The following is a 27,117-nucleotide window of genomic DNA, read 5'->3' as shown; positions in this document are numbered from 1 at the left end:
TGAACTGCCGAAACATTCAGTATGGGGCACGCAATTCCTGCTGTACAGTGCTCTCACAGGTAGAGAGGGAGATTGTTGATTCACAGTGCCACTTTGTCACAGTGCCTCAATTAGCTATTAATTTAATTTTCCTTGGCAGGGTATGAATACTTTTGAATTAGCATTTTTGGAGTTTTGCAAAAAAATTGCTGAAATAAATAATTGTAGACATCTTTTTCTTGTAACTTTTTTTCCTTTTGCTACAAAAGATTTTTTGGGAATTCGACGTTTAACGAGCTTTACCGATTTAAAATCGAAAAGTAGCAAGCCTATATATTTATATATATATATATATATATATATATATAGTACTGTGCAAAAGTTTTAGGCAGGTGTGAAAAAATGCTGTAAAGTAAGAATGCTTTCAAAAATAGACATGTTAATAGATTATATTTATCAATTAACTAAATGCAAAGTGAGTGAACAGAAAAAAAATCTAAATCAAATCCATATTTGGTGTGACCACCCTTTGCCTTCAAAACAGCATCAGTTCTTCTAGGTACACTTGCACAAAGTCAGGGATTTTGTAGGCATATAGTCAGGTGTATGATTAAACAATTATACCAAACAGGTGCTAATGATCATCAATTCAATATGTAGGTTGAAAGACAATCATTAACTGAAACAGAAACAGCTGTGTAGGAGGAATACAACTGGGTGAGGAACAGCCAAACTCAGCTAACAAGTTTACTGTCAAAAGTCATACACCATGGCAAGACTGAGCACAGCAGTAAGACACAAGGTAGTTATACTGCATCAGCAAGGTCTCTCCCAGGCAGAAATTTCAAGGCAGACAGGGGTTTCCAGATGTGCTGTCCAAGCTCTTTTGAAGAAGCACTTGTAGACGCAGTGGTCAGCCAAGGAAACTTACTGCAGCAGATGAAAGACACATCATGCTTACTTCCCTTCGCAATCGGAAGATGTCCAGCAGTGCCATCAGCTCAGAATTGGCAGAAAACAGTGGGACCCTGGTACACCCATCTACTGTCCGGAGAAGTCTGGTCAGAAGTGGCCTTCATGGAAGACTTGCGGCCAAAAAGCCATACCTTCGACGTGGAAACAAGGCCAAGCGACTCAACTATGCACGAAAACACAGGAACTGGGGTGCAGAAAAATGGCAGCAGGTGCTCTGGACTGATGAGTCAAAATTTGAAATATTTGGCTGTAGCAGAAGGCAGTTTGTTTGCCGAAGGGCTGGAGAGTGGTACACGAATGAGTGTCTGCAGGCAACAGTGAAGCATGGTGGAGGTTCCTTGCAAGTTTGGGGCTGCATTTCTGCAAATGGAGTTGGGGATTTGGTCAGAATTAATGGTCTCCTCAATGCTGAGAAGTACAGGCAGATACTTATCCATCATGCAATACCATCAGGGAGGCATCTGATTGGCCCCAAATTTATTCTGCAGCATGACAACGACCCCAAACATACAGCGAAAGTCATTAAGAACTATCTTCAGCGTAAAGAAGAACAAGGAGTCCTGGAAGTGATGGTATGGCCCCCACAGAGCCCTGATCTCAACATCATCGAGGTCTGTCTGGGATTACATGAAGAGAGAGAAGCAACTGAGGCTGCCTAAATCCACAGAAGAACTGTGGTTAGTTCTCCAAGATGTTTGGGCCAACCTACCTGCCGAGTTCCTTCAAAAACTGTGTGCAAGTGTACCTAGAAGAATTGATGCTGTTTTGAAGGCAAAGGGTGGTCACACCAAATATTGATTTGATGTAGATTTTTCTTCTGTTCACTCACTTTGCATTTTGTTAATTGATAAATATAAACTATTAACATGTCTATTTTTGAAAGCATTCTTACTTTACAGCATTTTTTCACACCTGCCTAAAACTTTTGCACAGTACTGTGTAATTATATATATATATGTATAATCTGTATACACACAATTTTTATTATTATTATTATTATTTTAAGAAGAAATCCATTGTTGTCCATTTGGTTTCTCTGCTTGAGAGAGGCCCGGGACTGAATGACAGGCAGGGTGTGTTCAGGTCAGGATTGAGGTGCTCTCTCTCTCTCCCTCGCTGTCTGTAAACAGTGTCCCCTCTCTTTCTCCCTGTTTCTTTCCCAGTCGAAGGTGATCAGGGATCATGTGACCAGAATACAGCTTTCAATGTCAGCTGGTACCTCAGATCATCAATCTGCTACAACACGGTCTTCAACACTTTGGTAAGAGGTACACACAGGCTCCTAAAGCAAATTCAATTACCTTTCACATGGCAGCATGCCAGGTTGAAGTGAGCTTTCTGTTTGCACGCCTTCTTTTTAGGTAGGCTCTTATATTTACATTTCCTACAGTAGGTCAATTCACCTAGAGAGGGAATGTCATTAAAAGCAGGATTTGAATTAGCTGTGTATCAACCTTGAATGATAACCAACGGAAGGTGCTTTAAGAAAATCAGGAGTGTGTACCTCATTATATTAAAAAAATAGTGAGAGCTTAGTTATAAAAATTAGGCTGTAAGCTTTTTTATTATCTGAAAAGATACCGGTCCGAGGTGTCTCTTGAATCCGGCCAAAAAATGACTTAATGCGTTGAATTTGGAAAAGCGCTTGCAGTAGAGTTTCGTATTAATAAAAAACTAGCCTTGGCAGGTAAACAAGGTGTTTCAAACCTGCTTGCGCAGGGGATTTTTAGAACCAGCGAGAGGTCAGGCTTAGTCTAAGCATGTTACAGTTAATATGAGACTGTTATATTTAACATGTTCATTATAGCCTGCATTTAAATGAAAATAACTGGACTGGCCACGGTATGCTTAGTGGTTTTATTCAAATGTTCAGTGATAAACCCGTACAGTCTTTGTCCAATATTGTGTTAAAACATATCTATACGGGGCTCCCGAGTGGCGCATCCAGTAAAAGCACTCGCTAGAGTGCAGGATGCGCGGTATAGCCTGGACGTCGCCGGTTCGAGTCCAGGCTATTCCACAGCTGACCGTGGACGGGAGCTTCCAGGGGGCGGCGCTCAATTGGCCGAGCGTCGCCCGGGGGGAGGGAGGGTTAGGTCGGCCAGGGTGTCCTCGGCTCACCGCGCACCAGCGACCCCTGTAGTCTGGCCAGGTGCCTGCGGGCTTGCCTGTAAGCTGCCCAGAGCTGCGTTGTCCTCTGACGCTGTAGCTCTGAGGCGACTGCACGGTGAGTTCGCAGTGTGTAAAGAAGCGGGCGGCTGACGGCACACGCTTCGGAGGACAGCGTGTGTTCATCTTCGCCCCTCCCGAGTCAGCGCAGGGGTGGTAGCGGTGAGCTGATCCTAAAGAATAATTGGGCATTTCAAATTGGGGAGAAAATAATAAAAACTAATTGGCAACGACTAAATTTATAAGAAAAAAAAAAAAAAAAAACATATCTATACATGAAGCAAATCTAACCTATTGTATCTATCTCTCTCTCTCTCTCTCTCTCTCTCTCTCTCTCTCTCTCTCTATATATATATATATATATATATATATATATATATATATATATATATATATATATATACTTGTACAAGCTGATGTTATGTATTAAACAAACATCTCTTTCATATATACACATATACTTGTATTGCATTTGGTAGCAAGGAACCTGTGAGCTCCAGTTCACCATTTTTTTAGGGAAGGAGGGGTGGAGAAACCATGAGCTCACATTCAGTTAATTTTGAAAAGGGAGTCACCGGTACCTTTTGAAATATATTATTCACACAAAGATAATAGAATTACATTTTAGCTTTGGAGAGTGATATATTGGATGTTTTAGGATTTAGCGGTGGGCGCTTTAGCGGTTTGCATATCTAGCTTAAGGGCTGGGTATGTGATAACCATACCCGTATTACTGTGCAACCACCCAATCCATTTTTAAGCATTTAATAAACAGAAGGAGCACTATTACTGCTCTGTTTCGCTAAAACTTCAAATTAAATGAGTCTGTGTGATTTTCTTGATTATTAAAAGTTGTCTGGATACGTTGCAAGCCCAGTGCACGAACAATCCACTACAGGAGTCCAAAACATCTCTGTCCTTCTTAAATGTCTCCCCGGAGTTTAAGAGTATGCTCAGAGCAATAAAATAACCTGATAGCTGCCTTGTTCTAACTTGAGGTTCCCTTCTACCTGCAGGACAATGTAGCTCTGGCTTATTTCGGCACAGATCTAGAGATGAAGGAAAACGAGAATGGGTTCTACAGCCAGGGAACCCTAGCCTTTGATAACTGCACTGAACTCTTCAAACCACAGGTAACTCCAGGACCTTCTGTTTATTATACAGCGGAGGCGCGCGTGGCATCCTTTCTGTTTATTATACAGTGGAGGTGAGCACGACCGCGGCACCCTTTCTGTTTATTATACAGTGGAGGCGAGCCCGGCATCCTTTCTGTTTATTATACAGTGGAGGCGCGCGCGGCACCCTTTCTGTTTATTATACAGTGGAGGCGAGCACGACCGCGGCACCCTTTCTGTTTATTATACAGTGGAGGCGAGCACGACCACGGCACCCTTTCTGTTTATTATACAGTGGAGGCGAGCGCGGCACCCTTTCTGTTTATTATACAGTGGAGGCGAGTACGACCGCGGCACCCTTTCTGTTTATTATACAGTGGAGGCGAGCACGGCACCCTTTCTGTTTATTATACAGTGGAGGCGAGCACGGCATCCTTTCTGTTTATTATACAGTGGAGGCGCGCGCGGCACCCTTTCTGTTTATTATACAGTGGAGGCGAGCGCGGCACCCTTTCTGTTTATTATACAGTGGAGGCGAGCGCGAGCACGAGCACGGCACCCTTTCTGCATGTATTTAGAGGTCCTTTTGTGCTACTGCAAACTTCTTTGGTACAAGTTTTCGAATGGATCAAAATGTAGGGGTCACATCTTTTTGTCTGTCAATCAGTAGGTCACACTAAGTTTTTACATATATTTAGAAAAGTGCTTGCCAAGTTCTGATGAAAGTTGCAAAGGGCCTTCTTAAGCACATTGTTATAGAGGGCACAGTAATCTGGGGTGCATGGAGGTACCTGTCTGTAAAGTGATGCAGGACATAGTGATCTACTTTGTCATGTTACTGGTGGCTCAAATGGCAGGCTTGTTAGTAACTACTGTAGCTGTACACAATGCAAATGCAAAACCCGCTAGTGACATTGGAGATAGATAAGGAATGAATCTCTTTCGAGGATTACATTTTAATTAGGAGGCTGCTATCCTTATTCTCCGTTTTGGGATCAGTGTTTGAAATCTCTTCCAACTCCGTAGGTATTTCACAGAACCAATGAAAATATTGGTTCAGCAGTGTGACTTATTACTGCACATCAGCATCATCATCAGGGGTTCATAGTTGTTCATAGAATTGTGTGTTAATGTTTAAATGTTGTTAGAAATATGCATTTGAAATAGAGAAGTGCTCCTTGGTGTGCATCTTGTTTTAGGTTATCTGAGTTTAAACATTTACAAAGTTAACAGTGCTACAGGTTATATTTTTGCAGCATAACTATTTAGCTATATCTTGGGAAGCACTCTTTCTGAAAGCATTGCTTCGTAAGGATGATATTTAGGGGCACTCATGTTGAGGATATCCTCATCACGATCTCATTGTCTTAATCTTTCAGGTTTACTACAAGGATTTTGTCCCTCACCTGCCTCTCGCTCACGCTCAGGTAAGATAGACAGGCCTTTACACTGTGGATTACAGGCTGGGCTGCTTTACAGTGCCTCTAGGTAACAAAACAAGTCATATATTTTACACGTCTCAAATGGGCTGGTTTGAAAGAAGCACACGTTGTGTCAAACGTTTTAATTTTGAATCGTGATATCAGGTGTTGCTCTAGGTTAAGAAACAGTTTCAGTTTCAATGTCTTGCCCTCAGGAAGTCTGTTAGTGCTGCAAGTCATTTCACCTGAGCAGTGCTTTCTTGCTCAGAGCATGTTACTGACTGAAGCATGTCGGTCAGCTGGGAGAGCAGCTGGTTAGTTAATGACAGGAAAGAAGGGTACCATTTCACTCTTCAGGTGAAGATACTTAGAGGTGCAGCAGTACCTGTAAGCATGGCTTGCAAACAGGGATTGATTTAACCCAGTGGAGGACCAGATAGCAGGGTTAAACATGAAAACACAGGTTTACTAGAACATGTGTTTCTTTCAAAACGGCCCCAGTTTTATTTTAGTTGTGACTCTTTATTTCAGTTTTAGTTTAATTTGTACTTTTAATGTTGCTATCAAAGGCATTAGTCATTCCATGCACTGTATTCTGAGAGAGGTTTCAATTCACATGCTGTTAAATTTGATTTTCAATTCCTGATATGATTTCAAAATAGCTGCTCCTGGGCTTCCATTGCCCCTTAGTGCAGGCCCATAGCATTGTAGCGCCACACTGCTTTGCCGTCAAAGAGCATGTGGTAAGAGGTATAACATACCAAGCTCGTTACTTACAGGAATTGTGTGGTTTTGTTTTTCTTAGGGTCCTGGAAGTGAGCAGAGAAACCAGTCCTTCTCCCCACCAGTGACAGGGAAGCCAGTGAGTGTGGCGGACCAGCTTGTTGTATTTTCCTCAGTTAAATGGTCTTTGTGGCAGAGGCTGGTAGTAATAGCAAGTGTATTAGTACACAGATTTCTTTTTAATCAAATTGCTAAGATACAATATTAGGGTTAAAGTAGACAGAACTAACACATAATTCCAATAAGTCTTAACTGATTTGTATTGCTATTGTTTTATATGCCTTGCATTTTCCTAGAAGACGCACACATTATGGTAAAGGTGAATTTTTTAATGGTAGTTTTTTTAAGCCTTTGGTGAAGAAAATATGTTGATCGCTGTTTGCAGATACTTCTGTTGTACATTTCCTGGTCATTCTACTTTGGGTTGTGTGAAGGAATGGGATGATGGGACATGCACTATTGAAATATGTACAGTACAAAAAGGCACAATTTTGTCCACTAAATGGCTTTAAAAATAAAAAAATTACACATTCACGTGTGATAATCTGTCATATTGGAAAATGTTGATATGATCAGCCAAATAAATTAAATAAAGCCAAAATGTATTTATGGCAGAGCCAGAAACATGCATTGCACAGCTGTGTATTACAATAATACACACAGAAACATGCATTGCACAGCTGTGTATTACAACAGTACACACAGGAACATGATCCCTCGTGTATATTAACTAGATGGCGCTGGCTCTTCTGTAAGACTTCGGCTGATCTAGCCTTGCTTACATATGTCTATGGCATTGTGGCAATGTGGCCACGCCCTTGTGCGTAGTTTGTTTATATGTTGTATGTTGCATGTGTTAATGTTGGTGTATTGTAGTTGGTACACGGGATATAAATGGGTGTGTGCATCACGTGCATTTAAAGTATTAGTATGTGATGTGCCATCCTCGTGCCTAAATACAAATATACAATTTAAATACTCGTGCTGCACACACCCATTTATATCCCCTGTACCAACTACACCAACATTAACACACGCAACATACAACATATAAACAAACTACGCACAAGGGCGTGACCACATTGCCACAGGCATGCAGCTAGAACAGGAGAGAAGCTCCTGAGATCAGAAAGTAAAAATGCAATATTGGAGTAATTACAAGCTGCCCAAAATCATTTCACATGTACAAAAAGGCAAGTGTGTAGAGCTGTTCAGATTTGTGTTCTTCTGTGGAGCTGAAAGAACTGGGATAGCTGTGGCACTACCCTGCATTTCCCATCAAGCTCAGTGCTTTATAGGCAGTCCCAGTCATTTTCCTCATTGATTCTGACTTGGCTAGAGTGACTACACTGAGAATGGGTTGACAATGTAACTTTTAAAGGTATTGAGCTGTCTTCTTTGTGCCCTGCAGGATATGCACGCTGTGGCGAAGGCCTGGCTGGACAGCTCCTTCCTGTTCATTGTGAAGATCGCTTCAGTGCGGCACGGCGAGGCGAAGGGAGTGAAACAGACCAGCCTGATCCCGGAGACCTGGTCTTTCACCAGTGAGTATGGTTCTGTGTGTACAAGCAGAGACCTTCACAGGGGAACAGCCAATGAGCAGAGACCTTCACAGGGAACAGCCAATGAGCAGAGACCTTCACAGGGAACAGCCACAGCTTGAGACAGCCAATCATAAAGTACATAGATACACTGTAACATCAAATCAAAACTCCTAAAACTCGAGCTGAACTTCCTTATAAAGACTTTCAAAGTAAACTACTTCCCTGTTTTTTCCTGTTTGATGTTTTAAAAGCATCCGTTTTTCAGAGTACAATCGGTACTTGAAATTAACAAAAAAGATAACAGGCTCACAACTAGTTACACAGAATTGAAGTTTTAAATAGCACTTTTGTGTGCCGTTTTTATTATTACAGAAATAAAATATAAGTCAAAACAAAACAAAACAAAAACCTAACTCACACATGGAGTACTAACTAAACTTTGTACCGTCCTTAAAATAACAAACTGGGCAGATAAGCTGTTTCCCAGCCACAAAACATTAGCGTTACAATACAAACAAAAAGGTAAACCAGGGTAACCTATGTTCAGTGAATAGGTTTACATAACCATGGGAATAGCAAGGTAAAACTGCAGAAATACCGTGTTAAAAGGGGCTGTTGGGTGAATGTGTCTGTTTTGTGTCCCACAGTGACGGTTGAAATGAAGGGCCCCCGAGATTACACCTCTCCTGCAGACTGGCCCCTCATGATTGTGAGTAAACAGCATACACTCGGACTGCTGCTGCACACTGGACTTTAACACAGCAGCAGCAACGTGCTCTGTTCATATTCACACCACAGGCAGGTTGGGGACTCGGTTAACTAATGGTTATCACAATACCAAATGAATTACTACTCCCGAGTAGTGTGCATAGCTGCTGCTTGTCTCTCACCTCCTCCACGATGCTTTGTTCTGGAGTTTGTGTGTTTCCAATATGTACTGATACTGGGCTGAAAGTTAGGACAAGATCAGTGAGCTCTTGGTTTTTCACTGCTTTTCAGATTTATAGAATTATTGTGTGAGCTGCAGCCACTTTAACCCTTTGCGTCAGGCACGCCAGGTCTAATTTATTTTCACACGCGCAGTTAATTTTAGACGCGCTGTTTAAAAGAATTTTTTTCACAGTCAAACGGGTTTAAATGGCCCTGCATATCAACAAAGCACTCACTAGGCATCTCCAGCCCCGCCCCACCCTTTCGTTCGCTATAGCTTTCACCTATGTAAGAAATAAATAATAATAATAATAATAATAGTCGTACATACCGATCAATCATCTCCTGATCACTCGTTTTATCACCAAACTCCTCAATAATGCGATCCAAGTCATTATTTTATTACTATAACATCTCAAAAAAGATCTGCAAATGTCCGTGTTCTGTGCGCTGATTCACAGGCAGCCAGCTTGTTTACTTACGACCGCCCCATTATCTGATACCAGGGCAATGTATGACTATTCATGAGATGCGCCTTTTTTTTTTTTTTTTTTTTTCGACTTGTCTCGGCTCCTGTCGTTCCCACTCGGCCATTGAATGGTTTTCTCGACTTTTTCCGGAGAAAAAACGACTAAAACCCGTTTTTTGCGTTTCTGTAATGATGTCGGACAGGGTCCGACAATGGACCTGATAGGAATAATTGCAATGTCGGACCAGGTCCGACAATGGACCGCAAAGGGTTAAGAGACCTTGCATTAGGTTACTTTGCTGTCCGGTTCTAGTTTTGTTTCATGAAATAGGAGTTAATAAAGACTGTAGTAAGTGGTTTGAAAACCTGCACCATGTGTGTGTTTGTTTCGTGTGCTGAGCGTGTGTTGAGTGTGTGTCTGTGTTGCAGTTCATGGTGATGTGCGTTGTGTTGAGTGTGTGTCTGTGTTGCAGTTCATGGTGATGTGCGTTGTGTTGAGTGTGTGTCTGTGCTGCAGTTTCACTATTATCTGCTGTATTATTGAATTGTGGTTTGTCACACTTGAGAATTATTGTATTTCTTGTTCTTATTGTATGACTTATATTGTAACACTTGAATGTATTTGTATTTGCTTGCGATTGTAAGTCGCCCTGGATAAGGGCGTCTGCTAAGAAATAAATAATAATAATAATAATAATGTGCATTGTGTTGAGTGTGTGTCTGTGTTGCAGTTCTTCATGGTGATGTGCATTGTGTTGAGTGTGTGTCTGTGTTGCAGTTCTTCATGGTGATGTGCATTGTGTTGAGTGTGTCTGTGTTGCAGTTCATGGTGATGTGCATTGTGTTGAGTGTGTGGCTGTGTTGCAGTTCATGGTGATGTGCATTGTGTTGAGTGTGTGGCTGTGCTGCAGTTCATGGTGATGTGCATTGTGTTGAGTGTGTGTCTGCGTTGCAGTTCTTCATGGTGATGTGCATTGTGTTGAGTGTGTGTCTGTGTTGCAGTTCTTCATGGTGATGTGCATTGTGTTGAGTGTGTGTCTGTGTTGCAGTTCTTCATGGTGATGTGCATTGTGTTGAGTGTGTGTCTGTGTTGCAGTTCTTCATGGTGATGTGCATTGTGTTGAGTGTGTGTCTGTGTTGCAGTTCTTCATGGTGATGTGCATTGTGTTGAGTGTGTCTGTGTTGCAGTTCATGGTGATGTGCATTGTGTTGAGTGTGTGGCTGTGCTGCAGTTCATGGTGATGTGCATTGTGTTGAGTGTGTGTCTGCGTTGCAGTTCTTCATGGTGATGTGCATTGTGTTGTGTGTCAGTGCTGCAGTTCATGGTGATGTGCATTGTGTTGAGTGTGTGTCTGTGTTGCAGTTCATGGTTATGTGCATTGTGTTGAGTGTGTGTCTGTGTTGCAGTTCTTCATGGTGATGTGCATTGTGTTGAGTGTGTGTCTGTGTTGCAGTTCTTCATGGTGATGTGCATTGTGTTGAGTGTGTGTCTGTGTTGCAGTTCTTCATGGTGATGTGCATTGTGTTGAGTGTGTGTCTGTGTTGCAGTTCTTCATGGTGATGTGCATTGTGTTGAGTGTGTGTCTGTGTTGCAGTTCTTCATGGTGATGTGCATTGTGTTGAGTGTGTGTCTGCGTTGCAGTTCTTCATGGTGATGTGCATTGTGTTGTGTGTCAGTGCTGCAGTTCATGGTGATGTGCATTGTGTTGAGTGTGTGTCTGTGTTGCAGTTCATGGTTATGTGCATTGTGTTGAGTGTGTGTCTGTGTTGCAGTTCTTCATGGTGATGTGCATTGTGTTGAGTGTGTGTCTGTGTTGCAGTTCTTCATGGTGATGTGCATTGTGTTGAGTGTGTGTCTGTGTTGCAGTTCTTCATGGTGATGTGCATTGTGTTGAGTGTGTGTCTGTGTTGCAGTTCTTCATGGTGATGTGCATTGTGTTGAGTGTGTGTCTGTGTTGCAGTTCTTCATGGTGATGTGCATTGTGTTGAGTGTGTGTCTGTGTTGCAGTTCTTCATGGTGATGTGCATTGTGTTGAGTGTGTGTCTGTGTTGCAGTTCCTCATGGTGATGTGCATTGTGTTGAGTGTGTGTCTGTGTTGCAGTTCTTCATGGTGATGTGCATTGTGTTGTGTGTCTGTGCTGCAGTTCATGGTGATGTGCATTGTGTTGAGTGTGTGTCTGTGTTGCAGTTCTTCATGGTGATGTGCATTGTGTTGAGTGTGTGTCTGTGTTGCAGTTCATGGTGATGTGCATTGTGTTGAGTGTGTGTCTGCGTTGCAGTTCTTCATGGTGATGTGCATTGTGTTGAGTGTGTGTCTGTGTTGCAGTGCATTGTGTTGAGTGTGTCAGTGCTGCAGTTCATGGTGATGTGCATTGTGTTGAGTGTGTCAGTGCTGCAGTTCATGGTGATGTGCATTTTGTGAGTGTGTGTCTGTGTTGCAGTTCTTCATGGTGATGTGCATTGTGTTGAGTGTGTGTCTGTGTTGCAGTTCTTCATGGTGATGTGCATTGTGTTGAGTGTGTGTCTGTGTTGCAGTTCATGGTGATGTGCATTGTGTTGAGTGTGTGTCTGTGTTGCAGTTCTTTATGCTGATGTGCATTGTGTTGAGTGTGTGTCTGTGTTGCAGTTCTTCATGGTGATGTGCATTGTGTACGTGCTACTCGGAGCCCTGTGGCTCTTCTGGTCTGCCTGCTACTGGAGGGACCTGCTTAGGATCCAGTTCTGGATCGGGGCCGTCATCTTCCTTGGAATGCTGGAGAAAGCCGTCTTCTACTCCGTGTTCCAGAGCATCCAATACAAGGGAGAATACGGTAGGGATCAACCGCCAAGCCGCGATTAGGGGTGTAACGATGCACTACTGTCACGATATGATATGCCTCGCGATATGCAGGTCATGATATGTATCACAATACATGTGATAGGCCTGGTGGGATACTTGTATGATGCATAATAAGATCAAATAATCACAGACTACAAAACACACTTATTCTTCATTCAAGAACTATTTGATGAACTGTAACAATCTATATTGTGCTTTTGGTATCACATTACAAATAATACATACCTCTATCGTGTAAAGAATATTTCATGATTCATCGATATGCAATTAGCTTTTACAACCCAAGACTCCTTTTTTTTTTCAGTTTTTACAGAAATATTTGCAATTTGTTTTCCGCTCAGAATGGTAGTGCAGGGCATGCTGGGTGTACCCTGGTGGTAATGTTCCGTCTCTTTCCTTTCAGTCGAGGGAGTTGTGATCTTCGCAGAGCTGCTGTCAGCACTGAAGAGATCCCTGGCTCGCGTTCTCATTATCATCGTCAGCCTGGGCTATGGGATAGTAAAGTCAGTGGCTTCGTCTTTACCATGTGTGCATCACTAACCCCTCTGATTTTGCTCCTGCTCTTCCTTACGGCTGCTTGTTTCTAAAGAGCGGGTAGCTCCAAATGACATCATCTTAGTTTGATCATTCCGAGAGGTTCTTCCAGTAATGACTCAGATACTGTGTGTTTTTTATTATTTTTGATCAGTCTGTGTGCTTTGACTATTCAGGAGAAGCTCTTCAATTCTAGTTGCCTGCCAGACATACTGTGTGTTGGCGAGATCAGTCAAAGTGTCTTTTTATTTGGAAGTGCCAGCACCATCTAGTGCACAGAAAAAACACAAGGAAACTTGATCTAAAGTGTCAGATCACTAGATGGCGCTGTCTCTTACTTCTGTAAAGACACTTTGGGTGATCTAGCAGATCTTACATAGGTCTATGCGAAGCTAAGCATGCCTTCATCATACCAGATTTTTCTAGATTTTGGAATGAGTGTTTAAAGCGTGGTACGTCTGGAGGGGGAAATTCAACCAGGGAAAGGGCACATATCTTTCTAGACTGAGAGACAGAACTGAATCCCATCCAGGGAAAGGGCACAGATCTTTCTAGACAGAGAGACAGAACTGAATCCCAACCAGGGAAAGGGCACAGATCTTTCTAGACTGAGAGACAGAACTGAATCCCAACCAGGGAAGGGAACATGTCTTGCTAGACTGAGACACAGAACTGGCCACATCTGTTCAGTTTGCCTTTATTATTATTGTGTAATTTCACAGCCGTTACATACGAACGCAATGTGTATCAATACTGTAGACCTGCTCTGAGCCAAGATAACTGCATACATGTATCTGGTAATAAACTTGGTAGTCATATAAGGCCAAGAGCAGTTAGTCATTAGTAAGCTGCTCTCAAAAGGAGTAGAAACTGAGCTTTATCAGAGTTTGAATGTGTGTGCCCATCAGGATGCTAAGAGTATTCCTGCAATCACAAAAATAAGGACTACAGAGTCTGAATCTCTGAAAGAAACTACTGATTCTGCAGTATGTGCAGTCAGAGGTTACGTGTTAGGGAAGACAACTGCTGCAGAGACAACTACTGAGACTCCTGAGAGGCATCAGCTGATCTGCACAATCACCCATTTAGTTTGTGAGCAGGAACAGAGGACAGGGCTGCACCCTATGGACTTGCAGGAACAGAGGACAGGGCTGCACCCTATAGACTTGCAGGAACAGAGGACAGGGCTGCACCCTATAGACTTGCAGGAACAGAGGACAGGGCTGCACCCTATAGACTTGCAGGAACAGAGGACAGGGCTGCACCCTATAGACTTGCAGGAACAGAGGACAGGGCTGCATCCTATAGACTTGCTTTTAGTATTTTGTTCTGTTGTAAAAAGTTGATCATGAAACAGTGAACAAACTGCTTGTTGGTGTCCCTCCGCCAGACCACGTCTTGGGACGACCACACACCGGCTGGTGGCTGTGGGGCTGCTGTATCTCCTGTTTTGTGCAGTGGAGGGTGTCCTCAGGGTGACTGGAGTGAGTATGGTCCCTGCCACCAGAAGATTGGAAGTGTATTTAATCTTTCAGAGCATGATTTTATTCAAAAACAGTCCTTAAAGTTTACTATATACTTTAGTGCAATGCAGCTTCATAGAGTCATACCTTACTGATATTTAATCCCCATATAAAAATATAAGAGATGGAGGTCTGGGTTCGAGTGTGTAAGCAGGGGGGCGGGGGGAGTGCGTGCATGTGGCACAGACAGAAGCTTCAATCAACTGTTTGCTAGTCTTGGAATCAGCCAGTTGCTCTGGTGTTGATTAGTTCCTCTCTCTCTCTCATCTTCACAGGGGTTCAATGGCACGGTGGCCCTCATTGCAAACATCTGCCTCTCTCTCATCGATTCCTGTGTAATATGGTGGATATCCTTTACTGTTCACTTCAATCGCTGGGGTCTCGCAGATCACAAAGCAGCCTCAACCCCTATCACAGGGGTTCCCAAAAACTGGACTGGTAGACAAACCAAAACATCCACACAGTGAAAAATGTCCCATTAGAATTAATGCCTTTTGTTGCATAACGATACATACCGTTAGCATAGGCAATGGATATTAATATTGCATTTTCTAATGTACAATATAGCAAGGTAGTAAGTGTTACTTTTACAACAGAACAGCAGTGTTTATGTAAATCAGTTGACCCCCTGCCCTGGGGAGCACTGCGGTGTCAGGTGGGAATGTTGCTGTATGTGCTGAGGCCCCACTGGAACCATCATGCGACGCCCCATGGGGTCCAAAAGCCCTGGTTTGGGAGCCCTGCCCTATTGTAGTATCCGTACCCTTCAGAGTTACATTTATAATAAAGTAAAGGGCATATTGTCACTGCACCTGCATGTTAATGAGAACCAAACAACTTGAGAGTGCTGGACAGTTCATCAATCATACTACAGTCAGGGATGGGCAAAATAGACAAGGAAACTATTTAAATAGAAACATATAAAAGGAATCCTCTCTCCTTCTCTATTATCTCTGGAATGATACGGCTACCATCTCATCTATCGGCAAAAAAAGTATTTGAAATAGAGTGTCTGAAAATTTAAATAAAAAAAGAAAATACTATTTCTATTCTGAAATAGTTATTTTGTAAATAGTAAAGTGTTTTCATGCCCACCCCGGACTACAGTAGACTCTCACTAACAATAGCTCTGCAGCCTCTTTGGTGAACATGCTATTGTATACAGAAGCTCCATGTGTGTGTTTGCCTTGACCGAGCTCCACATCTTTATCAGCCTGTCTCAGACCATCCGACTGCTGAAGATGCGCAGGAACGTGGTGAAGCTCTCTCTGTACCAGCACTTCACAAACACGCTCATATTCTCAGTCCTGGGTGAGTACAATACCTTCCTCTCTATGCTTTCCATCTCACTGAACGGTTCCCAGTTCTCTATAGCAGAATACAACTGTGCCTGTAGAATCATGGTGGCCGAATCCTTGTGATTGCATCCTTACTCCAAAGTAATCGCAAGACATATTTAGCTATATTAACAAATGTATCCCTCTGTTGGTTTAGATTCACTTTGTATACTTTTCTGATTGGATGTAATAAATCCATCTGCTCAGAGTCTGGTATTTTTATATATCGGCTTGAGGCAGTGTGGCATGGTGTCAGGTTAACAGAGACACTCGTGTGTGTTTTATCATTCAGAGACTTTGAGGCCACAAGGGTGCTTTTAAAGGTCAAGAGTTTTAAAAAGTCAGCAGCACCAGACTGCTATTTATACCCGGGAAGGAAATAAGACACCCATTGCATAGCAGTTTGAGCCACTCCTGGTTTTACTACGAGTCTAATAAGACGCACTATATTAAAACCTGGAATGGGTGAAACTGCTATGCAATATGATTCTTATTACCATCCATGAATACTCAAACTATTGAGAGGTATGGAAATGCATTTGTTAAATAAAAAATGTGTTTTTATGTTTATGTTTTTCTTCTAGCCTCTATCATTTTTATCATCTGGACCACCAAAGTGTTTAAGCTGGTCGACTGTCAGTCGGTGAGTGTGATGCTATCCCCTCTGGGTATTGTGTGTGTGATGCTATCTGCCCTGGGTAATGTGTGTGTGTGATGCTATCCCCCCTGGGTAATGTGTGTGTGATGCTATCCCCCTGGGTAATGTGTGTGTGATGCTATCTGCCCTGGGTAATGTGTGTGTGTGATGCTATCCCCCCTGGGTAATGTGTGTGTGATGCTATCCCCCTGGGTAATGTGTGTGTGATGCTATCTGCCCTGGGTAATGTGTGTGTGTGATGCTATCCCCCCTGGGTAATGTGTGTGTGATGCTATCTCCCCTGGGTAATGTGTGTGTGATGCTATCTGCCCTGGGTAATGTGTGTGTGTGATGCTATCCCCTCTGGGTAATGTGTGTGTGATGATATCTCCCCTGGGTAATGTGTGTGTGATGCTATCTGCCCTGGGTAATGTGTGTGTGTGATGCTATCCCCTCTGGGTAATGTGTGTGTGATGATATCTCCCCTGGGTAATGTGTGTGTGTGATGCTATCTGCCCTGGGTAATGTGTGTGTGTGTGTGTGATGCTATCCTCCCTGGGTAATGTGTGTGTGTGTGTGATGCTATCCCCCCTGGGTAATGTGTGTGTGATGCTATCTGCCCTGGGTAATGTGTGTGTGATGCTATCTGCCCTGGGTAATGTGTGTGTGTGTGTGATGCTATCCCCCCTGGGTAATGTGTGTGATGATATCTCCCCTGGGTAATAGAGCTGTCAGTTAAGCCTCAAAATAGCAATTGATTAATTGGGCACACGAAATATAATCGTTAGAATAAATATCAATGATTGTACTGCCCACATAAATTTTCACTCCATTCCTCCACTGTGCACAACAGAATGTGAGGGGTAATTACACCTTGGTAGCGTCAGGAGAAAAAAAACAACACACAACAACATTCACAACAAGCCTAAAGCAAGGGGTGTTACTAGAATAGTTATTCCAAACAGATTACAGTACTTTGGAATGCCATCTATATAAACTAGACACAAGTTTATGAAAACTGTCTTTTTTTATTTAGTGACAGCTGCAGCATCATGCATTGCATCTTGTTAATACTGTACCACCTAACCTTCACTACCTGTGAAACACACAATGCGGAAATCCCTGCCAATAATAATAATAATAATAATAATAATAATAATAATAATAATAATAATAATAATACATTGATTTACTCTTTCATTGCTTATTATAATTGTATTATCATTGCTTATTCTTATTCTAAACATGCTGTAGATACAAGCTGATCACTCTAATGTTGAATTCACAGCCGTGGTAGGGGGGCGTGTGTCACTGACATATTTAGCCAGTGGCTGTGTTTAGATACACCACCAGTGAGCTCAGTTGAAAAGACCCGTCTGATTGATACCGTTTGTGTTCAGCCCTTGCTCTGTCTGGAGCTGTGGTGAGAGCCCCTTGTGTCATGCCTTGTGCTCTTCTCTCCAGGGCTGGAGGGATCTCTGGGTTGACGATGCTTTCTGGCGGCTGCTCTTCTCCACCATCCTTCTGGTCATCATGGTGCTGCTCCGGCCCTCCGCAAACAACCAGAGGTGCGCTCCCTACTCCAACCAGCCCTCCCACCATGCAACCGTGCCATGCCTGAGCAAGATCATACCAGGGAATCTCACTTAATCACGTTACAGATCTCAGCAAGGTCATTCCAGGGAATCTCACTTAATCACATCACAGATCTCACCAATATCATTCCAGGGAATCTCACTTAATCACATCACAGATCTCACCAAGATCATTCAAGGGAATCTCACTTAATCACGTCACAGATCTCAGCAAGATCATACCAGGGAATCTCACTTAATCACGTCTCAGATCTCAGCAAGATCATACCGGGGAATCTCACTTAATCATGTCACAGATCTCACCAAGATCATTCCAGGGAATCTCACTGAATCATGTCACAGATCTCAGCAAGATCATACCAGGGAATATCACTTAATCACGTCACAGATCTCAGCAAGATCATTCCAGGGAATCTCACTTAATCACATCACAGATCTCGGCAGGATTATACCAGGGAATCTCACTTAATCACGTCACAGATCTCAGCAAGATCATACCAGGGAATCTCACTTAATCATGTCACAGATCTCCATTCTCTATTGCACAGTCAGCACTCGCTTATCCCGTCACAGGTTCCTCTGAAGGATAAATAAGAGACAGTATTCTAAAGCGTCCACTAGATTGCGATGCTGAACCAGAAAAACTAAAACAAAATGTATGAAAATGTAATTTCCAAAAAACATTACATTTGCAATAAGATGCATACAGTTTGTAGTGCAGTTTAAGTGAGAGTACTGACAAACCTTGGAAAAGCAGCAATTTGTTTTATGTTTGTGGCAAGATGAAGCTGGCTGTCTGTCGTTCATCCACGTAAGTCACTTTATTATCCCCAGTCTTAGCATTTACCAGGGGGGATACCATTGCAAACTGACTAACTGGATACAATGAGCAGATGTCCCAACCCAGTTGTTCTGCATTGAAATATTGTGTATGTATTTGAAGATGCTTTGATTATCTATTCGGGGATACCAGATGAGCAAGGGGTCTGGATTGGGGTTAAACGGACACCCCCAGTCTTTCATAATCAAACAGCAGTTGTTCTGGAATCTGGTACATCCAGTCCTGGAACCTGTTTGGATAGATAAAGCTATATAAACATGATCACAAGTAACTTTAATGTATAATGTTATAATGTAAGTTATGTATTAATTATATAGAACACAACACAACACCGCGCTTGTTTCCATGGAAAGTGCTCACATCAGTCTGAGTCCTCTCTCTCTCTCTCTCTCTCTCTCCCCCCTGTCCTCAGGTTCTCCTACTCTCCCCTTATAGATGAAGACGAGGAGGACGAGATGAAGGAGCCCATGCTGAACGAAGCCTTTGGTAAGCAGGGCAATGTGAGGGGCCTCTCATCCGGGCTGAGCTGAGTCCAAAGCATTTCAAATCCAAAGGGCAGGGGGCTGTGAGAGGGCAGCTGTGTATCTGCTGAAATATTCACTGTGGAAGCGGTTTCACTTTCACCGGAATCACCACAGGGGTGTGTTTGCAGAAATGAACTTGTCTGTTGCCACATTCTTATTTGGGTCCATGTGGTCAAACCCTATGCAGACCCACAATGCAAAACAACCTGCTGAAGACTGACATAAGATTCAATACACACAGGAATACAAATATACCTTGTGGCAGTTCCATTAAAGGTGAAACAACTTCCATAGGAAATACTGTATTTTTGGTCGCCACTTATAGGCAAAGTCCCCATCTGATAGGCCCTTGTTCTGTGTGGGTCCTTATCATAAAGCTTTAACTGTTGAGAAATGCAATTTTATAAACAATATCTTCTATTTTTGACAGTAGCATTCGACTCTGAAACATAGTACAGGATCATTATAGATAGACAAGTTATACATTACAGTTTAGTTCCTAGCAAAGCAAAATACCCACATTTTAATAGAAACACAATTGCCCAATATTTTATTGATACAATAAACTCACGGTTTGAAGAAACTGCCAATTATTTGAACAAAAAACATTCTAATGGTTTTGTTGGCCTACCAGAACCAGTCTTAATAAAGGACACACTGAACTAATTAAAGTAATTAGAGGCAATGGATCTGCCTAGTTACTTATAACATATTAGGCATGTATCAGCAAATGCTTTCTCGTGATACTGACGGCTCTGTATATAGTTTGCAAGTGAAAGTTTCTCTTCCTTTTATTATGATGTTTGCAATCGCTTTAATGTTACAACATGAAAAACAAAGCATACTGAGAGGGCTGAAGAGGACTCGAAATATGTACTGTCGGTTGTAGTTTTGTAAAATTAAAGACTAGAGTAAATGCTTTGAAAATACGGCCCCTTGCGGTTTACTGATTTCGTGCCCTGGGGATTTTCAGAGCCCTTCAAAGCACTGTCCCCCCAGGCATACGAAAAACACATCAGTAAAATAGAGCCTCACACAATGTAAGTCTTTTCATGAGTACCTTGGATAAGGAGCAATCCAGCTGAGGTCCCATTAGCAAACGTGTTGACCTGCAAGCTCTCTCATAAGGACAGCACAGTTCATTGAGCTTGGCAGCACTGTGTTTGACTGGCTCCTCATGTCTGTGTTTGTTGCAGAGGGAATGAAGATGAGAGGTGCGAAGACTGAAGCGAATGGAAACAGCAAGTCTGTATATACCGAGGTGAGTATGGGAAGCACACCTTGGCTTACACAACACTAAGAACATGCTTTAGATCTGATCGTCCTTCTCACGCACTGCACAATGCAAGTTGTTTTCCAAATGGTTCTTTTTCACAAAACGTTAAGGAATATTGTGTGAAGTGCTGTTTTTCAAAGCTCATTTATATTAATGAAATCTCATTTGCAGTTCGGAAAACTTTTAAAGAGAGTTTATTAGTCAATTTCTTTTTGAAGCACTGATTGATCTAGAAGAATATTTAAACACATTACAAAACAGTTCTTAAAATATGCCCTAAATCTCCAGTCTGTTAAACTAAGTTTGCAGCCAACAAAATAAAACCAAGCAAAAGGTTCAGCAAGGAGAAGACCCTATGATCCCCTATATAGATATGTGTGTCTGTACAGATAGGTACAAACTAATTGTGTTTCTGATGGCAGTTATTATTATTATTATTATTATTATTATTATTATTATTATTATTATTATTATTATTATTATTATTATTATTATTATTATTTATTTCTTAGCAGACGCCCTTATCCAGGGCGACTTACGATCGTAAGCAAATACATTTCAAGTGTTACAATACAAGTAATACAATAAGAGCAAGAAATACAATAACTTTTGTTCAAGTGTGACAAACCACAATTCAATAATACAGCAGATAATAGTGATAGTTACATCAGGATATGATTAAGTAGTGATAGTTACATAAGGATATGATTAAATACAAAATACTACAGGTTAAACACTTGGCAGATTACAGTATTCTGAAGTACAGGATTAAATGCAGTAAGATAGGGGGCAGATAAGAGCAAAATAAAGCACATTTAAATGAAGGGTGATAGTGTCCCAGGATACAAACAGAGGAGTTCTACAGGTGCTGTTTGAAGAGGTGAGTCTTAAGGAGGCGCCGGAATGTGGTCAGGGACTGGGCAGTCCTGACATCTGTAGGAAGGTCATTCCACCACTGCGGAGCAAGGGTGGAGAAGGAGCGGGCTCTGGAGGCAGGGGAGCGTAGCGGAGGTAGAGCCAGTCTTCTAGTGGAGGCGGAGCGGAGAGGTCGAGTGGGGGTGTAGGGAGAGATGAGGGTCTGGAGGTAGCTGGGTGCAGTCTGGTCAAGGCATCTGTAGGCTAGTACAAGAGTCTTGAACTGGATGCAAGCGGTGATCGGGAGCCAGTGGAGCGAGCGGAGTAGTGGAGTAGCGTGGGCGAAGCGAGGCAGAGAGAACACCAGGCGGGCAGCAGAGTTCTGGATGAGCTGGAGCGGACGGGTGGCGGACGCAGGGAGGCCAGCCAGGAGGGAGTTGCAGTAGTCTAGGCGGAAGAGTACCAGGGCCTGGACCAGGAGCTGGGTAGCGTAGTTGGTTATGACTCGTTGGCATCTGTGAAATGCCAACGAGTCATAACTGCCATCAGAAAACAGGCTCTGCTTTCTCCTTTAGTAGATGTGTAAGCCAGAGTTTCGTGCACAGATGTACAGTTAGGAGCTGCTGTTCATTTTAATCTGAAGTAGTACAAGTCCATTATCTTTCACAAGACACAGAGAAGGAGCTGCAGTGATAATGTCTGTGTAAGGTATTGGCTGCAGAAACAAGAACACATGACAATAGTTTTTTTATTATTATTATTATTATTATTATTATTATTATTATTATTATTATTATTATTGTGAACTGCAAGATCTGAGTCAGTTGCCTGTACTTTGGAACTTTTTGTAGATTATGATTCAGATAACAAACAATTACAAATTCATAAACTGCTGTTCCAGTTTTTGCCTAACCCCCACCTGAAAGAGGCAGTGAGTTTTTTTGTGGGTATTTTAAAGAGACATTTAATCATAAAAAATGTAATTATAATTGATGGGATCCCGAGGGTTCCGCTGGTAAAGACTCAGCCGGGTGGTGTGCAGGGCATGTCATATAGTCAGGGGAGCCCAGGTTCCTTTGCTGCCTATTCCACAGCATTGCATCGGCTCCCGCACTCCCACGACGGGAAGAGGGGAAGTGGTTTCAACCGTTGCTTGAGTGAATGCAATTGGGAAGTTGCTGTACAGGATTGTGTGATTTGAAACAGAACTAGACTGTCCTAGTTTAGCTGCAGTGCGCTGTAGGGCAGTGAGGTTGTGACAGTTCAGTGTCTGCTGTGTACTGCTCCTAACTGACTGCTCTTGATTGACAGGATGAAGACCTCAAGTGGGTGGAGGAGAACATCCCAGCCGCCATTGTAGACGTGTGAGTGTACAGAATATTTGAATATTCGTAATCATTTCTAAAGAATGTTCAAACATGACCAACCCATATCGCTCCCAGGACTGCTGTAGTTACTCATATTGCTCTCAGGACTGCTGTAGTTACCCATATCGCTCCCAGGACTGCTGTAGTTACCCATATCGCTCTCAGGACTGCTGTAGTTACCCATATCGCTCCCAGGACTGCTGTAGTTACCCATATCGCTCTCAGGACTGCTGTAGTTACCCATATCGCTCCCAGGACTGCTGTAGTTACCCATATCGCTCTCAGGAGTCCTGTAGTTACCCATATCGCTCCCAGGACTGCTGTAGTTACCCATATCGCTCCCAGGAATACGTCTTCTTATCCTCTCGATCGGGAATGTTTGTGCCAGTGTAAACGCACCTTAACATAGTAAGGAAAAGTGTACCAGGAAACCTTTTTACAAAGCTGGTTCATAAAAACAAAATAAATAAATAAATAAATAAATAAAAATAATAATAAAAGTAATAATAGTAATCTGCGTCCTCCAATAAAAGATAAATAAAATAAAGTAAAGTATATGCAAGGATTAGTGCTGCTAATGTTTGAAAGCCTTGGTTATATCACCTCTTTCTTCTGCTGACAATGTTCTGTGACGTTAGGCCTGGTAATGAATCGTGAAAGTGCAATGAAAGCTGGCTTCACAGAGCTCTCTGTGTGTCTTTTCTTGACAGGGCACTGCCGGCCATGCTGGATGAAGAGGAGGTAAAGAGATCTCTCCAGTACTATTCCGTCCAGGCTCATGATTTGAGTCACATTTCTCCATTAATGAACAGAGAGACTCATTCAGTGTCTGCTGGTGTCACATGTTATTGACTTTCAGCACTGTAGTACAGTGACTCTGTGTCTCTTTCTGTGTCTGTTGATCTGTTTGTGTGTGTGTGTGTTTTTTGGTCAGGTGGTATATCATCAGGGACTGTCTGCAAATTTCAGGAATAAGGGGTTCTTGCATTATTGTTTTTATAACATTTTTCAGCCCAAATATAAAAATATACTGTTAACAGCTACTATTGTTAAAAAAAAGGAATGTGTATTTGCATTAGCATATTTTTCATGCAAGAGCATAAACAAGTAAGTTGCATGGAAGAGCAGATACATTGTCCTGAGTAGTTTCTTGTTAGTGGTACACCATAGAAAACATATCTATCACACTTTGGAGTCTAGCGAACTGATCCGTAACGTCAATCTCACACTGGGAATTCTAAGTTAAAACTGTAAGAAGGCACTATTCGAAACGTCTGTCTGCTTGACTCTGTTTCTTATAGTTTTACTATATCTGTGGAACTGCTTCTCTAATAGTTTTGTTTTGTGTTATTCAGGAGATGATGAAAACCAAGATGGAAAGGTCGAAAATGGAATAGTGTCCCAAACAGACACATTGCAAATTGAAGGAGCATGCCTACTCTTTGGTTTACAGCTTCCAGGTGCAAGAAACTACTTCAGTATCAGTTTTATTAAGATTACAGCCCCATTGCACCTCCCAGGTACACAAAACAAAGCCTTGGAAACACTCTGTGTGACGTTCCAAAAGCTACTGAAAACAAGGACACCAGGCTTGAGAGTCTGAAGCGACACAATCCTTAACCAATGGCTTCATTAATCTTGTAAACTGGAGAGGTGGCGGTCTGGAGAGGATGCAGTCGATACTGAAACACAGAACGGGTAGATGAGCACTGACAAAGAAAACATTGAGGGGGAATCTGCATGGGAGACAATAGGGCCACTGTCAGGATATGTACAGTCAGGCAACCTGAAAACAAATTGTTGATTCATTTTATTTATTTGAATTTCCCTTTTTTTTTTGGATCGTTTAATACATTCCCCTGTTTGTATTTAGTTTTTACTGAAGCTCTAGTCCTAATCGTGCCTTTCTGTATATACTGGTGTTACTGTTTAATTGATATGCAATTCTGTTTCTATGTTTAAATTCTAGCTGTGGGGGGTTATTGAGATCCGGTTCAGTGTTGGTGGGGGGTTCGTTAACTGGGGTGCCACGGGACAAACTGCAACTTTACATTGTTCTGTTTGTCTTTTTAAAGCTGTTTACAGTCAAATAACATTCAAGTGTTGATACAATCTGTAAAAATAAACACTTTGTTACAGTGTAAAAATATAGATTTCAAACAATATCAGAAACTGCTTCTGGAGAGTTAATTTTTTTTTGGACTCTATTTCTCTACCTGCCATAAAAATAAAACATGAAATACATATTGTTTAAATGTGAATTGCCTTTATACTGGATTTTTGCAATTTACTGTCACCCACATTAATGAATTATCAAATGGTGAAATACAGAGGGAGGGATGTATAACAAATTATACAGACTGACAAAAATCACCCAACATCAAACATAACTGCTAGCTACTGTATCTTCATCTGTATAATTGAATTGCTTCTGACTGAGATTACAAAGTCCCAACTAGACCTATTTCTGTGGTGATCACACTCTGCTATGCTTTGCAATGTAAGGCATGTCATGGCCTCATTGATACTGAAAAGGTTAGAGTAGACAGCTTCAAATTTCATTTTAATTGCTTTTTTACATGTACTATTTTATGTAGTGATCGGCACCAATATCGATATTTTGATATGATATTGATAATAATTTCCATATCGCGATACCGTGGGAATCTGCCTTTACCTGGTTTTGAGCTTGTCTGGAGAATCCTATGTGCTGGGACTGAACAGCCAATCAAATCATGTGGCAATGTGACCTTTCATATCTGCTTGCCCCACCTACTTGTATAGAGGGTGAATAGATTGGGCAGGTAGAGTTAAAAAGGTCACAGCGCCACATGATTGGAAAGGAATGAGGATTCCTCTGTTCAGTCCCAGCACTAAGGATTATCCTGCTGGTCGACTATTATTATTATTATTTTTTCGTAGCAGACGCCCTTATCCAGGGCGACTTACAATTGTTACAAGATATCACATTATTTTTACATACAATTACCCATTTATACATTTGGGTTTTTACTGGAGCAATCTAGGTAAAGTACCTTGCTCAAGGGTACAGCAGCAGTGTCCCCCACCGGGGATTGAACCCACAACCCTCCGGTCAAGAGTCCAGAGCCCTAACCACTACTCCACATCAACTGACACCACCACTTTACTGTTCAGATCACCTACCCCTCCACCCAGTCCCTAGTTATGTCTTGTATTTAATATATTGCATTAAATGTATAATTGAATTCTGCAATACCAGATTCCAGCGGTGGCAAATGTACTTGTTTTTATAATATGCCCTAAAATGATGTGACCCATTACAGGAGTTATCCAAGCACAAATATGCCTGCTGTGTCTCATTTCCATCTGTATCAGTCTCTAAAACTTCAACTCAATATCAACCCATCCGCGGGCTACAATCCAGTCCTTATTGCTGATACAGCATGTATCCCACTTTGGTATATTTGAAAGCTCCATCACCTGTCAAGGTTCAACAATTGCCTCTGGTGTCTTTAACATTGGATGCTCACGTAGGTAACTTTCTCGACTGGGTCTCAGTCACAGTTCCAACAGATTTGCTGCAAAATGTAAACAAACTGGACTGATTTCAGATCCCGTTCCATTTGGTCCCCTTTGCAGATGGAAATATGGCTTTATCTGTCTCAATTGTGGCCTGCACGGGAACCTGTAATGATGAGGGTGTACAAGCTTGACAGATTTATTCAGAACTCTAACACACTCAATGGTGGTTTCTTTTAGCATTAGTACCTGGTCATTTCAGTGTAATATTGTAAAGGAGCACAATAAGAACTAGGTTGCAGAAGTGTTTTTAAATGTATTATAAATCACATCTAGGTATGAGGACTCAACCAGTCCCTGGTAAGGATTTGTCAAAGTCCCACTATATCCTGTGTATAGATATCATGTCATCCAGTATATAGAACACCACGACATTTTGTTTCAGCAGGTCAGTTCTAAAAGCAGGTCCACGACTAGCGGGATCTATCCCGCACAGAGCACTGCAGCAGGAGTGTTCAAACAGTGACGGCGTGTTCTGCGCTTTTTAAATATAAATGAAATTCTTACTTTGCTTTTTAAATATAAATGAAATTCTTACTTTGCTTTTTAAATATAAATGAAATTCTTACTTTGCTTTTGAGGTTCTAGTTCTGTGTTCAACTTCTGGAGTTTCTATTAAAAACACACACTTTCTGTTCAACACTATCAGTTATCAGTTATTTGTAAGGACTTTTTATGCCCTTGATTGAGAAGTATAGAACATTGTATCGGGTGTACGATGATATCACCGTGTAACAATGTTTTTTTTTTTTTTGGTTCCTGGGTAGTAAGTGTTATTTCCTAATTGCTTATGCCTCAAAGTATAGAAAATGGCTATTATTCCCCACAAACTTTGCTTTTGT

The 27,117-nt window shown here is 41.9% G+C and overlaps 1 protein-coding gene across 1 annotated transcript in view; it reads left to right on the top strand.

Annotated features, from left to right (window-relative positions):
* Window positions 1-24,886, top strand: part of LOC117423902 (transmembrane protein 87A-like) — a 29,199-nt gene extending 4,313 nt beyond the window's left edge. Inside the window, exons 3-20 of the mRNA XM_058991270.1 lie at window positions 2,118-2,215; window positions 4,140-4,256; window positions 5,618-5,665; window positions 6,465-6,521; window positions 7,854-7,986; window positions 8,634-8,695; window positions 12,013-12,196; window positions 12,629-12,728; window positions 14,150-14,243; window positions 14,558-14,631; window positions 15,487-15,593; window positions 16,204-16,262; window positions 17,721-17,824; window positions 19,105-19,178; window positions 20,413-20,477; window positions 22,659-22,711; window positions 23,425-23,455; window positions 24,070-24,886. Coding sequence (XP_058847253.1) covers window positions 2,118-2,215; window positions 4,140-4,256; window positions 5,618-5,665; window positions 6,465-6,521; window positions 7,854-7,986; window positions 8,634-8,695; window positions 12,013-12,196; window positions 12,629-12,728; window positions 14,150-14,243; window positions 14,558-14,631; window positions 15,487-15,593; window positions 16,204-16,262; window positions 17,721-17,824; window positions 19,105-19,178; window positions 20,413-20,477; window positions 22,659-22,711; window positions 23,425-23,455; window positions 24,070-24,111 — 1,502 coding nt within the window. The 3' untranslated portion in view covers window positions 24,112-24,886. The remainder of the gene's footprint in view (window positions 1-2,117; window positions 2,216-4,139; window positions 4,257-5,617; window positions 5,666-6,464; window positions 6,522-7,853; window positions 7,987-8,633; window positions 8,696-12,012; window positions 12,197-12,628; window positions 12,729-14,149; window positions 14,244-14,557; window positions 14,632-15,486; window positions 15,594-16,203; window positions 16,263-17,720; window positions 17,825-19,104; window positions 19,179-20,412; window positions 20,478-22,658; window positions 22,712-23,424; window positions 23,456-24,069) is intronic.
* The last annotated feature ends 2,231 nt before the right edge of the window (window positions 24,887-27,117 follow it).

Source organism: Acipenser ruthenus, chromosome 18, assembly GCF_902713425.1.
Source record: "Acipenser ruthenus chromosome 18, fAciRut3.2 maternal haplotype, whole genome shotgun sequence".
Classification (NCBI taxonomy): domain Eukaryota; kingdom Metazoa; phylum Chordata; class Actinopteri; order Acipenseriformes; family Acipenseridae; genus Acipenser; species Acipenser ruthenus.
The sequence above is the reverse complement of the archived record's forward strand: the minus strand, read 5'-3'. Positions and strand labels throughout refer to the sequence as shown.